The 19,723-nt window shown below is 62.0% G+C and overlaps 1 protein-coding gene across 4 annotated transcripts in view; it reads left to right on the top strand.

Moving 5' to 3' along the window:
* Positions 1-19,016, top strand: part of COL26A1 (collagen type XXVI alpha 1 chain) — a 176,835-nt gene extending 157,819 nt beyond the window's left edge. For 3 of the 4 annotated variants that reach the window (XM_059897711.1, XM_059897710.1, XM_059897713.1), the window contains exons 5-13: positions 2,504-2,660; positions 4,799-4,897; positions 5,583-5,735; positions 7,568-7,651; positions 9,545-9,597; positions 13,406-13,441; positions 14,606-14,653; positions 16,530-16,614; positions 17,374-19,016. In XM_059897711.1, the coding sequence (XP_059753694.1) occupies positions 2,504-2,660; positions 4,799-4,897; positions 5,583-5,735; positions 7,568-7,651; positions 9,545-9,597; positions 13,406-13,441; positions 14,606-14,653; positions 16,530-16,614; positions 17,374-17,534 (876 nt within the window). In that variant the 3' untranslated portion in view covers positions 17,535-19,016. The remainder of the gene's footprint in view (positions 1-2,503; positions 2,661-4,798; positions 4,898-5,582; positions 5,736-7,567; positions 7,652-9,544; positions 9,598-13,405; positions 13,442-14,605; positions 14,654-16,529; positions 16,615-17,373) is intronic. The other variant, XM_059897712.1, reaches the window with a different exon arrangement.
* Positions 19,017-19,723: the final 707 nt, after the last annotated feature.

The raw sequence follows: 19,723 nt of genomic DNA, 5'->3' as shown, positions 1-19,723 counted from the left end.
GGAGGGGGCGCGCTGAGGGACCCTTTCTGCACAGCCACAAAACCTCAGCCCAGCTAGGCCTGGGCGCTGGGAAGGCAGCCGTTTGTTCCCGTGACCCCCCCACCGTCCCAGCATCAGCAGGACTAACCAGGGTGCCCATGTATTGAATGCTCCCGATCTCCCGTGGACCTGCAGGGTCAGTGTTATCACCCCCATTTTGCTGATGGGAAAACTGAGGCCCACAGAGGTCACGATGCTTGCACAAGGTCACACAGTGGTCACCTAGTAGGAGAGCAGGGATTCAAACCAGCCTGGCTGGTAGCAGGGTCTGAGCTTCCCCCATCACATGGCACTTAACCTGTGCTGGGCTCTGGGGACCGAGAGCAAGGAGGGCGCCCCCTCCCCAGGTGGTCCCGACTCCTGAGGGCGGGACTGGTGGCATTGCTCCCACCGCCGCCCTGGCCGTGGGCACAAAGTGACTGTACAGGAGCTGAGGGGACACACAGGAGGGGAGGGCCCCCTTCTGCCCAGAGGGTCAGCCAGACACAGGGAGGAGGGGACAGCTCACTGGATCTCAGAATCTGCCGGTGGGGGGGGACCGGGGTTGGGGGCAGGGCTGGTGGAGGGCCCTGCAGGAGCTCGGCCTTGGAGGTGGGGCGGTCTTGGGCTTGAGGGGCACTGGGAGAGTTCAGGGCAGCTGGAGCAGAGCGGGGTGGAAGAGACGCAGGTGAGGCCAGGGCGGCCGCCTGTGTACGACGTGTGTGGAGATACTGGTGGTTTTTAGGGGGGTTTGCTTTGCAGGAGGTCCTCACCCACTGCTGTTGATTGTGGGGACCCGGGGCTGCAGGAGAGGGAGGGGGCAGGCGGACGTGGGGGAGGCAGAGGGCTGTCACAGAGCCTGAGGCCACAGGCCTGGGGAGGGGGGACACGACGGGCCGAGCGAGGGCCACAGGCAGGCGGAGGGGCACTGGAAGAGGCCTGGGGGCCCATTAGGCCCTCCGGGAAGTATGGACTCCCGTGTTGGGGTGGGCGTAGGGTGGGGTATAGGCCAGGGGGCTGGAGTTTGGATGCCTTCAGGCAGCAGCACCTGCGGAATTAGACGCCAGTGATTCTGATGGGGGTGGGGGCGGCCCGGGGTGGGGCCCAGCCAGGCCCACCCTCAGCCCCATCCTCAGAACACTTTCATCTCACACACTGAGTCGGAGACTCTAGCAGGACGCGGGATTCGGGTTTCTAAGAGCTGGAGGGGACGTGAGACACTGGGCTTCTTCCTTCCCGTCTGGCAGATCGGGACAGGAAGCCGGGCTCCATCCGATGTGGCCCGGGAACTCCAGGGCCCCCCTCTGCTGGGGGGGGTCTACTGTGTGCTAGCATCTGCCTGCCTGCCCTGTGCGGATCCCGGGCACGCAGCGCCCCCTGCTAGCCTCTTTGGGGACAGCAGGGCCTCTCTGAGGCCTCCTGGCTCCCAGTTCACGTGAATTAGGGAGAGTCTCCCACCGAGGCCCTGGGTCCTTTTGGTTTTTGACCCCTGCTTTCCTCCAGGGGAGAGGACAGGCTGCTTTCCAGGCTGGCCCTGAGTGACCAGGGCCACCTTTGTTTCTCTGGAGCTCCTGCTAAATATCATGCATCAAGCTGGGCCCATTTATTTATTCTTTCTCCTTCTTTTATTTTCTTTCTTCTTTTTTTTTTTTTTTTTTTTTAAATTAATTAATTAATTTATTTTTTTTGGCTGTGTTGGGTCTTCGTTTCTGTGCGAGGGCTTTCTCTAGTTGCGGCAAGCGGGGGCCACTCTTCATTGCGGTGCGCGGGCCTCTCACTATCGCGGCCTCTCTTGTTGAGGAGCACAGGCTCCAGACGCGCAGGCTCAGTAGCTGTGGCTCACGGGTCCAGTAGCTCCGCGGCATGTGGGATCTTCCCAGACCAGGGCTCGAACCCGTGTCCCCTGCATTGGCAGGCAGATTCTCAACCACTGCGCCACCAGGGAAGCCCTTTCTTTCTTCTTTTTTTCTTTCCTTTCCTTTCCCCTTCCCTTTCTTTCCCTGTGCCCCTCCCTCCCTCCCTTCCTCCCTCCCTCCTTCCATCCATCCGTTCATCCACAAACATTCCCTGACTGCGTTGTCTGCGCCCGGGTTCATCCACAAACATTCCCTGACTGCGTTGTCTGCGCCCTGAGGCAGGCGTGTGGGGGAGAGGCGGGCCCAGTCCCTCCCTTGGGAGGAGCCGGTGAAGTGGAGGTGACCGTGGTCGTTATTCCAACAGCCACTGTCTAATCCCAGCGACAGCCGCTCTAGGAGAAAAGTACGGTGACTCTGAACGTGTCCAAAGGGGACCTGCCTGAGCCCGAGGGTCAGGAGGGCTTCCTGAAATGGGAAGGGGAGGGGGGCAGGGGTGGGAGAACATTCCAGCGAGGGGACTGGTGATCCCAAGAGCAGCGGGCAGCTGCTGGTCTCCTGGGGCACACGTTCCCATTCACATGTGTCCCCGGCCTGGCCTGGGCCTGACCCTCTGCCCTTCTCCGGCCCAGGTTCTCCTTCTGGAAGCAGCAGAGCGGCCCTCGGGCCCGGACAATGACCTGCCGACCCCCCAGAGCACCCCACCGCCCTGGAACGAGGATTTCCTCCCTGACGCCCTCCCTCTCGCCCACCCCGGGCCCCAAAGGAGAAGGCCCACGGGCCCGGCCGGTGAGTGAGGCCTACAGGGGAGGCATGGCCTCCCAGGGCCTGCACAAGGAGGTCATACATGCCCACGTGGTATTTTGAAAAACTGAGCTAATGTTTAAAACCTGGGGGGATTTCACATAAAAACCAGGATTTCTCGCTTCTCTTAGAAAAATGGAAGATCTGGCCATTGGGGTTGGCTGTCTCTTAATAGAAACAATTGGCTGGGACTTCCCTGGTGGTCCAGTGGTTAAGAGTCCACACTTCCAATGCAGGGGGCTAAGGGTTTGATCCCTGGTCAGGGAACCAAGATCCCACATGCCGTGTGGTGTGGCCAAAAAAATATATAAAAAATAAAAATTAAAAAAAAGAGAAACAATTGGCTGCAGCTAAGTCACAGCTGCCCCTGCAGATCCCGTTCAAGCTCTGCAGTTTGCCGCAGTCCTCACCATTCCTTATTGCCTCACAGTCCAGCTACTGTCCTCACTGAATGCCCCGCTGCCCCTTAGCATCTGCACTTACGCCCTCAGCCCAGCTCCATCCTTGATTGGCTCAATTTTACAGCAGGCCCTGCCTGTATACCACCAGGGATGGGCAGCTTACTGACTGCCCCCCTTCTGGGGGCTCCTCTCTGAACTCTCTGACCCAAGTTGAAAGACATCCACTCACCTGTTGTTTTCACCCTTCCCACCACACTTTGAAGTCAGAGGTAAACGTTTTCTCTCTGCAGCTTCTATCCATTGGTTTAGGCTCTGCTCCCTGGGACTGCAGAACAGTAATAATAACTGTAATACTAGTAGTCAGCATTGTTGAATGCTGCCACGTGCCAGGAGAAGCCCTGGGGCTTTACCCTGGGCAGTGAGCTGGCACTGTCTGTGTGGCTGAACTCAAGGGTTTAAGGCTGAGATCTCGTCTGACTGGTCAGTATCCGTGCTGTGCCAGTTATTAAATATTTTTATATCCAAGGGTGGGCAGGAGTAGATGGAGAGGAGCCCTTTGCAGGTGACGCCTTCCCTCCCCCTGTCCCCAGGTTGAGCCCCCAGCTTCTTAGCACTCCTGCCCAGACTCAGCTCTGAGCACACGCTCCATCCCCTCCCCTGCCTGTAGACCCCCAGCAGTGGCCAGTCCCTGGGCCAGGGAAGCATCAGATATTCTGCAGTCTCTGGAGGCTGGGAGGGTGTAGGGGTGAGCTTAGGCCTGCTATGAGAGGAGGGGGCGTCTCACTTTGGGCCTCCCCAGCCCCCCACACCTCTCTAGCCACTCTCCCCAAAGTCTCATTTCCAGAGGGCTGCCCCATGCTCATCTTCAGATCCTTCTTCTGGGACTGAGGAGGGAGCGGGGGCTGGGGGGAAGGGGGGGCTTCTCATCCCCTGGAGGACCCAGGCCCCAACACCCCCTGGAGGGGAGGGAGGAAGCTGGGAGGGGCTCCGGGTCTCCTGGGGCACCTTTCTTCTTACCGGGACTGCAGTTCCCAAGAATGGCCACCAGGTAGAGCACAAACCCTACAAATGCTGACACCTTGGTGAGCCCTGGAATCCTGGCGAGCAGCTGGGAATCTCTCTGGAAACGGGCAGCTCCAGGGCTTCCATCAGTTCAGCAGGCATTTTTGAGCACCCTCCCCAGGCCCAGGGCTTCCAGAGGGAGAGAAGGGGCTGTCCCCAGGCCACACAGGGGGACTCTGGCCTCTCCATCTACTCTTGCCCACCCTTGGGGCCTGGAGACCCTGAAGCTGGACAGGCATGTCCTTCAGGGCTTCCTGGGGTCTCTAAGGAGGCCTCATTGGAAGCTCTTTGCCAGAAGCCCAGTTCCTGAGCCTGAGCAAGGAGACAGCAGGACGTGGAGAGAGGATTCTGACTCATTTACAGCCTGGCTCTGCTACCTTGAGCAAAGGGCCGCACCTTTCTGAGCCTCAGTTTCCCCATCTGTCAAGTGGGGACACAAGTAGCTCTTGAGATCATAGAAGTTAATAGGAACAAAAATGGTTTGCAAACTGTAATGACTGATGTGAGCTAATGATGGTCCCTTTGCCCATTGTGAGGGGCCCCAGGTGGGCCAGATTCCTGGAGGCAGGTCTGACCGGACAGCCCAGGTGGTCAAGCCTGGAGCCACGGGGGGCAGCTCAGCCCACAGTGTTCTCAGGCTTCATTTCATTCTATCCCCAGGGCCCCCGGGACAGATGGGACCACCAGGGCCTGCAGGTCCCCCAGGCTCCAAAGGTGACCGGGGCCAGGCAGGAGAGAAGGGCCCAGCGGGTCCTCCTGGTAAGGACACCCCCCCACAAGCCCCGACCCGACTCTGTCCACGGGGGAAGGGGATTGGGGTTTCTCCCCTGTCTGAGCAGGTGAGGCATCCCAGACACCCCCTTTCTTGCTGGGGCTAATGACTGCCATCTTGGGGGGCTCCAGGCTCACTTCTTCCCAGTACCACCCCTGCGGCAGCCTCACCCCAAGCACCTTAGGGCTCCGTCTCGCCCTGGGCTGTGGGAAGAGAAGGCTTCTGGAGTTGTGGGCGCAGGTGTCCGGGGGGGCTCCTGGGGGCTGGGGGTTGTGCTCAGCCATGTAAACAACACCTCCAGAGACCACCCAGCTCCTCCTGGGCCCTGTCAGGGCAGGTACAGGGCTGGCCCAGGCTGGCTGCCACCCTCGGCGCCCGTTCCCCAGAGCTGAGGTCCCTGGAGCGGGCAGAGGGCATCTGGCCGGAGCCCCCACTGGGTCTGTGGTCCCTGCCTCCCTCACCTCCCATCCAGCTGCCCCGGGTCCCCTGTGCACTGGGCTGGGAAGGGGAAGTCATGTTATTAGCTCCCGGAAGAGCCCTCCAGGGTGTCCCTGGGCCTGGAGGCCACCACCGGCCCCCGCCAGCCCCATCCCCTTCAGGGTCTGCTTCTCATCTCTGTTACGTCAGCCACGAGGCCCGGCCCTCCTGTGACTCCTCTCCTCCCCACTGCAGGCCTCTTGGGGCCGCCAGGGCCCCGTGGGCTTCCTGGAGAGATGGGGCGCCCCGGCCCCCCCGGCCCCCCCGGCCCAGCAGGCAGCCCAGGCCTCCCTCCAAACGGCCCCCAAGGCTTCCTCTACTCCCTGCAGCCGCCGACAGACAAGGACAGTGAGTGTCATGCCTGCGGGGTGGGGCGGGAGGGCGCGCCTGAGCCTGTCTTCAGGGGGACCAGCCCTCCCCAGAGGACCCCATGAAGCGAGCGGACTGTCAGCGAGGGGAGCCTCGGCTCTGCCAAGTGGAGGGCGGGGTCGCCTGGGGGGCACTGATGCGGGGTGGGGCGGCAACCCGCGCTCAGCTCCTGCCCCGGGGTCTGACCCCCATGGGTCACTCCGCTCTCTGGCCTGGCCTCGGGTCATCCGTTACCCCATGTCCTCTCCACAAATCCCCTCACTGTAGGCCACTGGACATGTGTTGATGGATCACCTACGACGTGTGGGACTCTGTTTTTACCCGCCCGCCACGTACAGCCCTGAGCAAAACAGCCTCCTGCCTGCAGAGGCTACAGTCTAGCGCGAGAGGGCGCCTCTGAGCACACACACAGCCGACCCAGCGCGCGGGGAGGGCGGGTCCAGGCAGGCCCCGCGGACGGGGGTGGGGGTGGGGCCGGCAGCCCACGCGGGCATCGTTTTGGTTAAGGGCCCTGGGGAGTGGAAAGGGTTTTAAGAAGCAGGACTGACTTGAAATTCTGAATGGGTGACATCCCAGGGACCGCTTTGTCAGCTGTCGGAGAAACCTAAGCCCCCTCCGCCCCGCGGCAGCATAGCCCTCCCTCGAGCGTTAAGACCTGCGCCTGAATCACACTGTCCCTCTCTGAGCCTCAGTTTCCCCATCCGTAGAGGAGGGGTGGTAATACATCCTGATGGAGTTGCTCTGGGGGTGAAAAAACACAGCCCCCAGCCATGAGGGTGGGGCTCACTCCCAAGGGGACTGAGGGGCCTGCGCTGCCCTCAGTGGGTACAGGGGCCGAAGAAAGTGTTAACTCCCTGACGACCCAACCTCCTCACCCTCACGGTGGGCTCAGTGGTGCCCCCTAGTGGGGAGAATGGATGATGCGTGTAAAGTGCCTCGGGCGTCTAAGGGCTCAGCAGCCGGCATCCCTGGGCCAGGAGAGCTGCAGCCTGCCCTGGCCTGGGCGCGATGCCCTGCATCTGGCACTGCCCGCCTGCCGCATCTAGTGCTGGGAGCCCTCCTCAGACAGGACCCTCCTTCCCCAGCCCTGGGGTCCCCGAGGGAGGGCAGCTTTCCTGGAAGACCCAGGTGTGAATGTTTGGGGACAGTGGGGGTGCCCCAGTGGGGGCAGCTGGCTGGCCAGGACTGAGCACCTGTAGGAGGCCACCCGCCGTGAGGCCTGTGGAAGGCTCTCCAGGCTTCCATGAGTGGAGGGAGAGACAGAGGCAACCACCCCCATCCAGACGTTTCCAAGCCTGGCTGTCTGGTCCTGGCTCTGAGAATAGGGCAGGGTGAAGTCACACGGGGCTCCCCCTGGAGAGACCCAGGCCATTAGACAGACTCCACCCGGCTCTGGGGCCCTGATGGAGGCAGCCCAGGGCCCTGCAGCTCAGAGGGGTGGGCAGGGAGGGCTTCCTGGAGGAGGCCCCACAGGAGTGAGCTAGTCAGGTACGTCAGGATGGGTGTGTGGGGTGGACCCTGGAAGAACGTCCAGCCTGGGTGGTAAGCAAGGTGGGGCCAGAGTCAAGGGCCTGGAGTGTTCAGGAAGGAGTTTGCGCTTTAAATGGAGCCCACGGGGCTTCCCCTGCCCTCTGACTTGGCCTCTGTGTGCTCCTCTGAGTCGTGGGAGCAGTGGCAACTGCTCACCAGGGCTGCAGTGAGGCCCAGTGGGGCCGGGCATGCCCGTCCTGGCTCCGGGGGATCTCAGCTCTAGCCCCCCAGCCCCGCCGGCCCTGCCCCCCACGTCACGGGCCACTCTGCCCTTCCCGCAGATGCAGATGCGCAGCTGGCCTCTGCCGCCGTGGACACGGTGCTGGCGGGCGTCCCAGGGCCCCGGGGCCCCCCCGGCCCTCCAGGTGAGCACAGAGGGCCACAGCACAGGCTGGTCTCCACTGGTAACCCCTCCTGGGCTTGGCCTGGACCAAGGGGCCTTGAGGGGGCCAGTTGGGGGTCATGGCCTTGGCAGGGCACTGGATCTGCTCCAGCCAGCAGTGGCTTGAGGTGGGGCCTCTTGTTCCCGGGCGGCAGCTCCCCTGGGACTGGCCACAGTGTTTCTGCCAGAACAAGCCCTGACACCCACATGATGCAGCCCCGGGCTGCCCTCGTGTGAGCCAGAGCAGGGATTCTCTGGGTATGGGGAGGCAGGGTCCGCACGGGCGGTGTGAGGGCCACGCGGGAGACCCAGGGAGCTGGTGGGGCAGGTGCCCAGAAGCGACGGGAGGCCCTGGGCCTGCAGGCAGAGAGCTGGGCCCTGGGGGAGCGGACGGGATGGGGCCCTCGCTGGGGGAGGAGGGGAGTGTGGGGAGGGGACGGGATGGGACCCTCGCTGGGGGAGGAGGGGAGTGTGGGGAGAGGATGGGATGGGACCCTCGCTGGGGGAGGAGGGGAGTGTGGGGCGGGGCTGGCACCCAGGTGTGTGGAAGTCTCCTCTGACAGGTTCTACCTGTGAATGAACGAGCAACGGAGACCCTGGGGGCCAGCGGGTGGGGCACCTCTTGATTAGGGCTCCAGACCCAGGCACTCATTCTCTGTCATTCATTCACTCTCTCATGAATTCAGGAAATATTCACCAAGCACTGTTCAGCTGGGCAGTGTTCTAAGCTCCTGGGATACTTAAATAAACAAAACAAAGATTCCTGTCCTCATGGTACTTACATTCTAGTGGAGAAGGCGAACAGTACCCAAATACTATCAGTGAATCCCATAGGGTCTGAGAAAGCAGGGCTGGGCGAGCAGCTGGGCCAGGGTGGCCCCATTTAAAAGGTAGTATTTGGGAGTGAGCTGGGAGGGTGTTTGTCTTTTAGCTAGATTGAGTGCAGATCGTCACCCCACCAGGGGTACACTTTCCTGCGGGTCCTCCCTAAGCATGCCGGGGGCACACTGGTACAGCCTAGCAGCCCAAGAGGCACAGACCTGTGCTGGCCACTGGGGACGGAGGCCTCCCTCTTCCAAGCATTCGGGAAGTTCAGTCAGGAACACCACTCCCTGCGCTGCACCCATCAGGCCTGGCCTGACCCTCTGGGCACTCCCTGGCCCATGGGGGGGACAGGCATGCAAACCGACAGTGGCCAGAGGTAGCGGCTGGTCTGTGTCAGGGCTTTGCCTAGAGAAGAGGCGGGGTAGGTTCCTGGAAGACTTCCTGGAGGAGGTGATGCTTAGCCTGAGACTAGTAGCAAAGAGTTTTCTGGGGTGTGGAGGGGTTGGAGAAGCTCCAGGAGGAAGCAACAGCATCGGCAAAGGCACGGATGCAGAGGAACTTTCCAGAAGGGGGTATCTGACTGATGAAGGTGGAGGAGGCTGGGCTGAGAGGGACCTATTTGAAAGGTCACTCTGGGGGGCTGCGTGGAGGGCAGATGGTCAGGCAGCAGTTGTAGTAACCCAGGCAAGAAGGATGGCCTCAGAGGGGTCAGGTCTGAGGTCCCAAGGAGGGAGAGACTCGAGATTTGCCGGGGGACTAGCCGGCTGGGGAGGGGCTGCGGGATGGCCCCGTGGATGGGGCTCTGGTTGTGGTGTCAGGGCTGCAGGGAGAGTGGGTGGAGGTGGGCTCTCCGCTCTGGCGGTGGGCAGGGGAGGCCAAGGGAGCGGGTGCCCCCCTCCCCCACCATTCGTTCACCACACCTTCCTTTGCTGCCCATGGAGACAGACCCAGGACAGGGGCTGGGGTGGGAGGGTGGAAAGGTCCTCTCCAGAGCTGATGGGGGCAGCGGGCTTCTCTGGCCCCAGGTGACCATCTGTGACTCTGCTGGCAGGTCCCCCTGGACCACACGGTCCCCCTGGACCCCCAGGTGCACCAGGATCCCAGGTAAGGTCTTTCGCATTTCTGGCAAGGGAGGGGGCATTGTCTCCCCAGGGAAGGAGGAGCCAGGCTTCTTACCAGCACAGTTGCTCAGGAAGGAGCCAGCCCACCTGGCCGGTCCCCACCTGGGTCCACTCAGGCCCCAGGGGAAGGCAGGCGTGGGGTCCTGGTTTTGTTAGCAGCAGCGACCCTTTGCTGCCCACTCTGCCTATGCCAGGGAGATGCTAACATGGTTCCTGGTACATAAATGAGCTGAGACCCAGGTGCCACCCGAGGTCGTCCGGAGGGTGTGGTGGAGCTGGGCCAGGATCACAGAAGGTCCACCCCAGCCCGTGGCCCCTCCTCGAGGAGAATTGCCTGTGAGGGGGGCACCCTGACGCCTGACTGTGCGGCCCGGAACCCCAGCTGGCTCTGCCTCCCAGCTGTGTGACCTTGGGCAGAAAGGCAGCCTCTCTGGGCTCTGGCTTCCTCAGCTGCTAAGACGGGGTGTACAGGGCCTCCCTGGTGGATTGTCACAGGGAGTGAAAGAGAAATAAATTGCCAGGGGGATGTGCCTTGTGCTGCAGGGGCCCAGGGGCCTGGGGGGGAGGTCACATGGAGGAGGGGGCGGTCCTGGACGTGGAGGCAGCAAGGGTGGCGTCTGGGGATGTCTGCATGGAGCTTCCTGCAGCCCCTCCCCTGGGCCTCGTCCAGACCAAGGGCTCTGAGGTCCCTGGAACTCAGGCCCTGGTGGGGTGGAGTGGCTGAGAGGTGCCCCCCCTCCCACTGCAAGGGAGGTGGATCCAGGCCTTGGCCCTGTGGGTGCTGGGACCTCAGGAGTCCCACACATTCATTCATCCCTTTAGTCATTTGACAAATATTCCCCAGACACAGGGAGGGCACCAGCCACGCCAGCCGAGGACACAGCCGGAGCCTGGGGCCAGAGGCCAGCCCTCTAGAGCACATGTTCTAGACGTCAAAGAACCAGTGTCCCACGGCTCCTGATCTCTCTCTGTTGTCCCCCGTGTGTTTTCACACCAGGAGGATGTGGCGTGGAGGAGAAGGGCCAGTGGGGTGCACGGCGTAGGGCAGAGCCAGGGCGGATGTGGTACAGACCAGGCCGGCAGGCGGGGCCTGGGGGTGGGGGGTCGCTGCAGGGGGGGCAGGAGGCCCTCAGACCTGATCTGCTCCTGAGTCAGGTGGGGTGGCCAGGTTAGCCAGGGGTCGGGGCCCCCCAGAGCACCCTCCTGGCCCCTCAGGCTCCCAGCCACAGGCCCCAGAGAGAAGGGGTGGGGGCGGGCGAGAGAGAATGACAGTGACAGTGACGGGACTGCGGTGATGGTCGGAGAGGCCCCGGGAACTGTAGGAGGTTGGCAGGGGGCGTCTGGCCGAGCTCCACACGCCAGGAGCCCTGTGCCAGCAACGCGGTCTCTCCTGGTTCTCCGGTGCTGGGGGCTCCCTCCTCCCTTCAGGCTGGGCCTGCTCAGCCCCGACAAAAGGGCAGGAAGAGGGGGAGGAGGGCGTGTGAAAGGCCGACAGATGCTCTCACGGAAAGGGCTGGGGGCAGTGGGGCTCCTCCAGTGGCCCAAGCGCACAGCGACAGGGCAGGTCAGCGGTGCGAAGGGATCCCATCATTCTATCCCAGCAGCGATGGGGCAGTGGAGGCTCAGAGAGACTCTGTCACCTGCCAGAGTCACACAGCAGGACAGCAGAGTGCCAAGAATGCAGTGGGTGCTTTGGGGTGGTTGATCCTGCCGGCTGGTTGATTTTTAGGGTCTTCCAGGCCCTTGCGGGCGGGGCTGCCTTGGGTGGCTGTGGAGACCGTGCCCACAGCAGCCTTGTGGGGACCCAGGACCTGCAAGATTCCAAGGAGGTTCAAGGGGACCAAGTCAGAGCTGCTCGTCTAGCCCCGCTCGAGACGGTGTGACCGGGCATCAGCATGGGGCATCTTCAGGCTGGTGGCATCTTGGCCCCTTTCCTCCTTGCAGTGGTCCTTCCTTAAACCTGAGGGTCTGTAGCCAGGGCTGGGATGCCAGGGGCACCAGGCAGTGCCCGGCCTGTCCCTGGCTCCCCAGGGCCACTGAACAGGTGTCGAAGATCCCCCTTCCAGGACCCACTGCCAGGGCCCACCCAGGCCCCTACACTGCAGGGATGGAGCTGGGTTCCAAGGCTCCATTGTCCCAGTATTGACAATGTCAGAATGGCCACCAGATGGGCTGGACCGTGGCTTCATTGTGGATGGTGGGGCCAGTCTGATGACCCAGTCTCCGTCTCCATCCTTGCCAAGGAGTCGAGGCCTCTGAGAATTGGCGGTTTGTGGGGAGGGATGTCTCCTAGACAGGGGTCAAAGAAGAGCGAGAAGGGACAATAACAGGGGACCACGTGGTCCCGACTTTCTCCTGAGTGGGACGGACAGCCCTGGGTTTGAAGCCTGGTTCTGCCAATTTCCAGCTGGGTGACCCTGAACAAGTCCCTGAGCCCCTGGGCCTCAGTTTCTCCATCTGTGAAATGAGGATAAAAATCCCTTCTGGGTAGGTTCATTGTGAGAAATAATGGGGAAAACAGGTGGAGAATGCCAGGCTCTTCGGAGACCCTTAATGAATGCTATTCATTAACTACGTATGTCCTGGGGCCTCAATTGCATCAGACACTGTACTGGGCACAAGAACAAGGAAGTGGGGATCCCTGCCCTCCGGTAGCCGATAGTCTAGTGCAGGAGGCAGACGTGATAGAGAGTAACTGGGAAAGGACCTATGGTGACAGGAGGGGGTGACAGATAGGAGGAGGGGACATTCTGACTGAGACCCGAGGAACGGGAAGGAGCAGTCCTGCAGAGATGCCAGGAGCGTTCCAGGTAGAGGGGAGAGCAGGTGCAGAGGTCTTGAAGCAGGGAAACGCGGGGCGCATACTGAGCGGAGGAGAGTGTGGGGTGAGATGAGGGGGGGAAGTGGGCAGGGCCTTACCTGCAGGGCTGATGTGTGGATTTGGGTCACAGTGGAAAGGGGACTCATCGAGGTTCAGGGAGGGAGAGTCCGTGACCTGATTTACAGCTTTCCAAGGCCCCTCTGGCTATTGCAGGAGGGATGGAAGGCGGGGGAGGCGGCGGTGGAGCAGGGAGACCAGGGAGGAGGCCACAGCAGCACAGAGGAAATGGCAAAGTGAACAGACATACTTAGAAAGTGAACCTGACAGGTCTGGCTGATGGAATAAATTTGGTGAGGGAGGGAAACGGAAGGTTAACTCCAAGGTGTGTGTGGGAGCAGCCGCGGGACCGCAGAGCCGTTTCCGAGAGGAGAGACTGCAGGGTGGGGGCGGGTCTGGGGGGGAACCAGGAGTTCCACTTTGGAGAAGTCGAGGGGGAGCGCCTCCTGGCTGGCCGGGTGAGGGTGCTGGAGGACGGCTGGATGCACAGGTCTGGGGCCCCGGGGAGCCTTCCGGCTGGGCATCAGCGCTGATGGGGTGTCCACGCAGACACCCTCACGATCACCATTGCTGTCACTCGTTGTCTGAGGGCCCCTGTCTCGCGTGCTGGGGGGATGTGTGCTTTGCCATCCGGTCCCCTTCTCCGAGTGATAACCATACTTGGCATTGCCCCATTTCACAGGTGAGGAGATGGAGGGCTCAGCTGAGGCCCAGGGTCATACACAGGCCAGTAGCGGGGGCGTCAGGACCAGGGAGGCCCCCAGCTGTGGCCTTCGTGTTTCCTCTACGCCATCCTCTTCCCCCCATCCATTTTTCAGATTTCCAGAGCCCAGTGCAGGGAGAGGGCCAGCGGAGGACTGAGAGGCTGTCAAGGACAGGCAAAGCCTAATCTGCTTTGTTTGATTTTCTGCAGGGCCTGGCTGGAGAGCGGGGCGTGACAGGGCCGCCTGTAAGTGTGGGACCGTGTGGATAGGCCACCCCCAGGACGATGGGCTCTGGTGCAGTCCCAGGGTACCAGGTGGGCGGGCATCTGCCCCAGGCGGCCTGGCTGAGTTCAGCCCCGCAGCCTCCCCAGGCATGGCCAGATCCAGCCCAGCCAGGATGGGGCAGGGGGAGAGAAACGGGCAACCTGGGTGCAGTGCCAGCTGCCCAAGTTGAGAAGGGGTGACTTTGGGAGGTGGGATCCCCCCTCACTGAACGTATGAAGTAAGGACTGAAATAGTCTCCTGTTGCGAGGCCTGGATGAGAGTCCTGAGGTCCCTTCCAGGGAGCCCAGGCCCCTGGGTTAATGTGCTGTGTGACCTGCAGAGTCCCTTGCCTTCTCTGAACCTTCTAGGAATAGAGACATAGACAGCTGACCTCTAATTCCCCTCTTGGAAATAAGAATTCATGCGTCTCAGCCCCTATCTCCAGGGCCAAGGAGGTGGGTACCTCCTTCGTGCCCAAGTCTTATGTCAGGGGCATGGGGCTGGGGGGAAAGGGGTGGATCTTTGCTGAGCATCTTCTATGTGGAAACCCTCTTCATCCACAGAGTGTTTAAGCTGCACAGTGACCCCATGAGACAGTGCTTTATTTTCCCTATTTGCCAGAACTGGCAGCTAAGGCTCAGAGAGGTTAAGCAACTTGCCCAAGGTCACACAGCTAGGCAACGGTAGAGCCAAGATTTAAACCCAGGAGTGTTAGCCTCCAAAGCCATGCCTTCTCCAAGCTTATTATTGAGATTGATTTATTTAATCCTCCTAATAGCTCTATGAGGCTATTATTAGCTCCATTTTGGAGATGGGAAAATCGAGGCACAGAGAGGTAAAGTAACTTGCTCAAGGTCACACAGGAGTAAGTGACCACCTAGGTGTTATTGTGAGGCTGATGTTACTGGCCCCATTTTAGAGTCAGGGAAGCAGAGGCCTGAGATGCAGGGGACTTGATCCCTGGAAGGGCCAACACCTGAGCTCGTGGGGTTCCAAACCTGACTCCTCCCTCCCTAGAAACAGAATTAAGCCCCTAAAATCAACCCTGTACCAGGCTGTGCAGGGGTGCCCAGGGAGAGAAGCTGGAGAGGGTGGAGAAACGCCCCACCCCGCACCCATCATTGACTGCATGACTTTCTTCCCAGGGCGAGCCTGGCGGGAAGGGGGAAGAGGAGGAGAAAGCTACCGCAGAGGTAACTGTACCCCTGGGCCCGTGCTTCCCTCCTGCCCCTTGGCTGTGTCTCAGCAGGAGAGCGGGTACCCAACAGAGCTGGACTGCCACCATCGGCCCTGAGCTGGGCATCAGTCACGGGGTGAATGGGGCCCCAGCCCAGCGGGGGAGACAGCTGAGTGAATAGCGACTGCAGCACAGGGTGAAGTTGGCTGCAATGGGGTAGCACAGATGGGGTGACCGGCCTGGGGCCTGAGTTGGGGGGAGACCCTGCCAGAGAGGGCCGGAGGAACCACGGACCTGCAGAAAAGACCTTTCTTTTAAGGAGGCTTCAAGCCGTGGGGTCCCTCTCCAGGGACAGGACTCTCCCATGACAGCACCTGGCACACGGGTGTGCCCAAGGTCACGGTGGTGGACTGAAGGATACGTGGGCATGTGGATGTGGGAGAGGACGAGGAAAGAGTGAGGTTGGGAGCACACAGGGGCCAGGGCAAGATGGGACGGGGAGGGGGCACAGATGGAGTGCCAGCATGGCTGTGGGGAACCATGCCTTCCGGGACCAGGAGAGGAGGCTGCGGACCAGGGTGATGGATAAAGGGGGCAGAGGCAGTAGGGCCAGCAGGGGAGGTCTTGCAAGCTGAGAATGAGTCCCGTGGGAGTGTCAGGGCTCAGCGGGCTGGCCAGCTCAGCGGGCACACAGTGCCCCTTAACTGAGTGAGCTGAGGGAGGCTCTAAGCCGGGGGTGGGGGTATCTGCAGAGGTGGGAGGTGGGCGTTGGAGGCGGACAGCTGCGGGAGGCGGGCTGGGCTGGAGGGGTGAAGCTGGGGCCAGGGGACCTTCCAGAGGTCCTTGCGGGACTGGAGAAGGGGGAAGAGGCTGGAATCAGGGCAGCCGTACTGGGCACAGGAGGCAGTGGGAGGAAGATGTGGATGCGGGGGTCACTTGTGATGGGAGACAGAGAGGATACCCACGACTTCCCCCGCCCCATCTCATCGGCGTGCATCCTGTGGCCCAGGGACCGAGGCTTAGCCGGGTCCTGACAGAGGGGGCCTGGACCCCCTGCTCCTCGCTGGGACACCCCCATCCCAGACACCACCCACAGCCCGGCTTCTCACGGCCTATGGTGGGAAGACCTCTCTCTTGTAACTCAGTAGCATGCTTTTGGTTTTCTTTTGTTTTAAGCTCAATTAATCTGAATGTCATGACAGAACTGTCATGTTCTACCAGCCAAAGATGCCTGTTTGCTGCTGACTCCAGGGCGGGGCCTTGTCTCTCCACCATCACTTTTTATTTCAAAGTGGCCTTGTCACCTGTCTTCTCAATTAATCAGCTCATTCACGTGTCTCGACACACGAGGTCCTTCGCCCGTGTATAGGCTGGGTCCCAGAAATGCAGACGTGCCATCATCGCGTCCTCCTGCTGGCATTCCAGAAGCCGTGGCTCTGCCCTCTCTTTTTCTCGCCCGGGTGACACTGTGGAAATCTCTCAGCTGGGCAGTGCCAGGAAGGAAACAAGCAAAGCACCCCCAACCCGTGGGCCCGTACTAGGTGCTCTGCCCACAGCAGAGTCTTTTCTGGAAAGAAGGGCACACAGAGGAAGCAGCAGGCAGCCATGGGAGCAGGACGAGCCCAGGCTGGAGGCAGACGGGTCTGGGTGTGAAGCCCCGGTCGGCCATTTCCAGGCTGTGTGGCCACAGGACTCTGGTTACCCTCTCTGTGCGTCAAGTTCCGTGTCTGTGAATAGTAATTCGAACCCCAGCCCTGGCGCCAGGATGCCCACCCTATGATGGCTGTTGTACTGATGTTGATGACAGGAGGGAAGTGGCGGGTGTGGGGAGGGCTGGGACAGTACACTGAAGCAGGATGGCCCTGACCTTGGCTGCTTCCTCCCCACCCCAGGGCGAGGGGGTGCAGCAGCTGCGGGAGGCGCTGAAGATCCTGGCTGAGAGGGTCCTCATCCTGGAGCACATGATTGGGATCCACGGTGCGTAGTGACCAGGACCTGGGGACAGGCAGGCCCACAGGTGGCCGCTGAGTCCGAATCTACCTCTGCTCCGCCTCCCTGCTGCCCTCATGCTGCTGCCTCTGGTGCCTGCTCTCCCTGCCCCAGCGGCCCCTCACCTGGCTGCCAGTCTGGCCCTGTCCCACCCCTGCTCAAGGACCCTCAGGGGCTCCCTGCTGCCCGTGACCGACATCCAGGTCCCAAGTCCCTCCCCAGCATAGCCTGGTGTCCAGTGACACAGAGCCATCATCCGGTTACCCCAGGCCCTTTCCCACCTCTGCACCTTTGCTCAGGCTGGTCCCTCGGCCTCCTGAGCACCAGCTCCCGCTTCAGGACCTGCGCCAGGATCTCTTCCTCCCTGAAGCTGCCTTCCTGTCTCCCCACCGTGCTCTGCTGAGCCTTCAGTTCCCTTGTGGGGTGGGGTTTCCATGTCTCTCCCTGGCACTTCTGCAGGGCCTGGAGCCCGGCCCTGGTTAGCAGTTGTTGAAGAATGGATGAATGAGTGAATTGGTGAATGAATAGATAAGCAATTGGGAGAATGAATGAAATGAGCACGTGGATGAGTGGATGAATGAATGAATGAATGAGTAAGTGAATGGATGCGTGACGAGTAGAAGCCAGCTGCTGCTTTGTCGTGTCCTCACCGGGCACAGAGCTTCCGTTGCTGGCGGGGCTGGAAGTGAAGGTGCTTTGCTTGCTCCCAAGGCCCTGCGCAAGCCCACCCTCCTGCTCTCCTTCCAGATCCCCTGGCCTCCCCTGATGGGGGCTCCGGCCAGGACGCCGCTCTGAGAGCCAACCTCAAGATGAAGCGTGGTGGCCCCCCCCCCGATGGCTCCCTGGCTGCCCTGCTTGGCCCCGACCCTGGGCAGAGGAGCGCTGGCCGGGCCAGCGGCGGGAAGTGAGAGGCCAGCGCTCCAGGACAAGCCCCAGCTCCGCCAGAGACCCAGCCCCGGGGCCTGTGCTGCCACTGGCACCTGAGGACACCCCGAGTGGGACCGGGCTCCAGGCCTGGACGATCGTCAGGGACACTGGCTCCTGGGGGCTGGGGGCCTTGGGGACAGATGGCAGCTCCAGGGGCAGGGGCCAGAGGCCAGAGCCCTGCCCTGGTCCCTTCCCTCCTCACCCGCACTCCCTGCTGGAGACGGGGTCTGGTGGGCCGCGTGGGCTGTGAGAATAGTCATAATACTCATCTTTTACTGGGTCGCTGCATCGTTTGGGCCTGTCCGAGGAGCTTCCCTACATTGTCTCATTTAACCCTTAGGAGGTAGGCTTGTTACCCCGACTTTACACGGGGGACGGAGGCTTGCAGAGGGTAACTCACCTGCCCAAGGCCCCCGGACCATGGATGGCTGGGGCAGGGTTTGACCCCATGTTCTCTCTACCCTGCTGGCTTCTCCTCTTCACGGGGAAACTCAGGGCAGGTGTCGGGCCGGGTGGCTCCTGAGGCTCCAGCTGGGAAGGAGGGCAGGGCCCTGCCCAGCACGAGACAGGGGGGGCCCTGGGCCTCCTTCCTCGACTCCTCTCCCTGGGCTCGGGGTCTGGTCCATGGGTTGGGGAGCAGCTTGGCCTGTAGCTGCTCTCGGAGGCCAGGGAGACCTTGACTAAACCCATAATAGTCACGTGGGCTTGGAGACCGTGAGAGAGGAGCGTTGGGGTGCAAAGACCCTCAGACCAAATTGGCATTGCCCACCGCTGCATCCCAATCTCTCTGACCCCACCCACCCTGCCAGGGCCTCCCACCGCTGAGCTGGGAGGAGGGAGGATTTATGCAAATGTGCACCCTCCAGGGGCCATCCCTGCAGCCCTGCCCTCTCCCAGGCTCTCTGGGAAGCTGCAGGGTTGGCCACTTCTGCGTTACACGGCAAGTCCTATGTCCCAAGGAGGAGGAGGGATTGCTGCCTGATTCCCAGGCCCTGCTGGGGAGAGATGCTCCCTCCCTCGGCGCTGTGGTCCCAGCCAGGCTCCGCAGCGGGCACCCAGGTCCCCGGTGCCCCAGAGCAGCTCTCAAGGCCACAGCGCTTGAGGCCTCTCCGGTGTCGGGTCCCCTGTGCCCTGGACTGGCCCTGGTGCTCCTCTCTCGCTGTCTCAGCGACGGCTGCAAACTCAGACATTCACAGGTGCTGGCACCGCCCCAGGTGCGTCTCCCCTCATGGCAGGAGCGACTCGTCCCCACCGCCCTTGGTGCGCCTGGGAGGCTGTGGCCTGGTCCCTCTGGGCCCTGGTAACCTCTCCCTGCCCTTGAGGCCTCGACTGCCCGCCCTGAGGCAGGGCTGGCCGTGTGGGAGCCAAGACGTGGCTTCCTGCAGGCCTGTCTTCACGGAGGGGCGGTCAGAGGCGGCGGGAAGCCTGTAACCCTCTGACAATAAAGGCGCTCTCCCCGCTGTGCTCTGGTGTCCTGTGGCGGCGGCCGCTGGGGAGGCCGGCTGTGCCGGGTAAGCTTCGGCCAGGCCCAGCCCCGGGGGTGTCCGACGGGAGCCCCCGGGAGCCAAGGCGACCACAAGGCCCTGAGGCAGGGGGGCCTGGCTCTGCCCGCCGGGAGCCCCCATGTCGGGGCTGGGAGAGCGAGGGGAGCCCCTCAGAGGCTCCCCACCCTCTACCCAGCAGCGCTGCATCTGGGCTGGGCCTGGGCCCAGCTCTGCTAGACGGAGCGTGAAGTGGGGAGGGCTCAGGGCTCTGGGCAGAGGGACCCCTACCCACCATGCTCCTGCCCCGCGCCTGGGGTCCTGGACATTTTCGTCCACTTGGGGGCCCAGCGTCTCGGACCTTCCCCTGAGCCCTCAGCCGAGGTGGGGGACTGGCTGAATGCCACCCAGGGCTTCCTGCAGGCCGTGTCCAGCCGGAGCTCACCCTTGCTGGGACCACCCCACCGCACATGAGGGGACCCAGGGGAGCTCTGCTCTGATGGCAGCCCCCTTCCCGTTGCAAGACCCTGTGTTCCCAGCTGGAAGCTTCGGGCTTGGTGACCCCTGCCCCCGGCCCCACATTGTCTCCCTAGAATATCCTCGTCCCGAGCTGGCACTCCGAAAGCTCCCTCACAGCAGGGCTGGGTCTGGCTGACTTCCATCTTCCCAGCCCACCTCCCTCCCCGCCG

This window comes from Balaenoptera ricei, chromosome 15 (genome assembly GCF_028023285.1).
Source record: "Balaenoptera ricei isolate mBalRic1 chromosome 15, mBalRic1.hap2, whole genome shotgun sequence".
NCBI lineage: Eukaryota > Metazoa > Chordata > Mammalia > Artiodactyla > Balaenopteridae > Balaenoptera > Balaenoptera ricei.
This window is presented reverse-complemented; position numbering and strand designations above follow the sequence as displayed.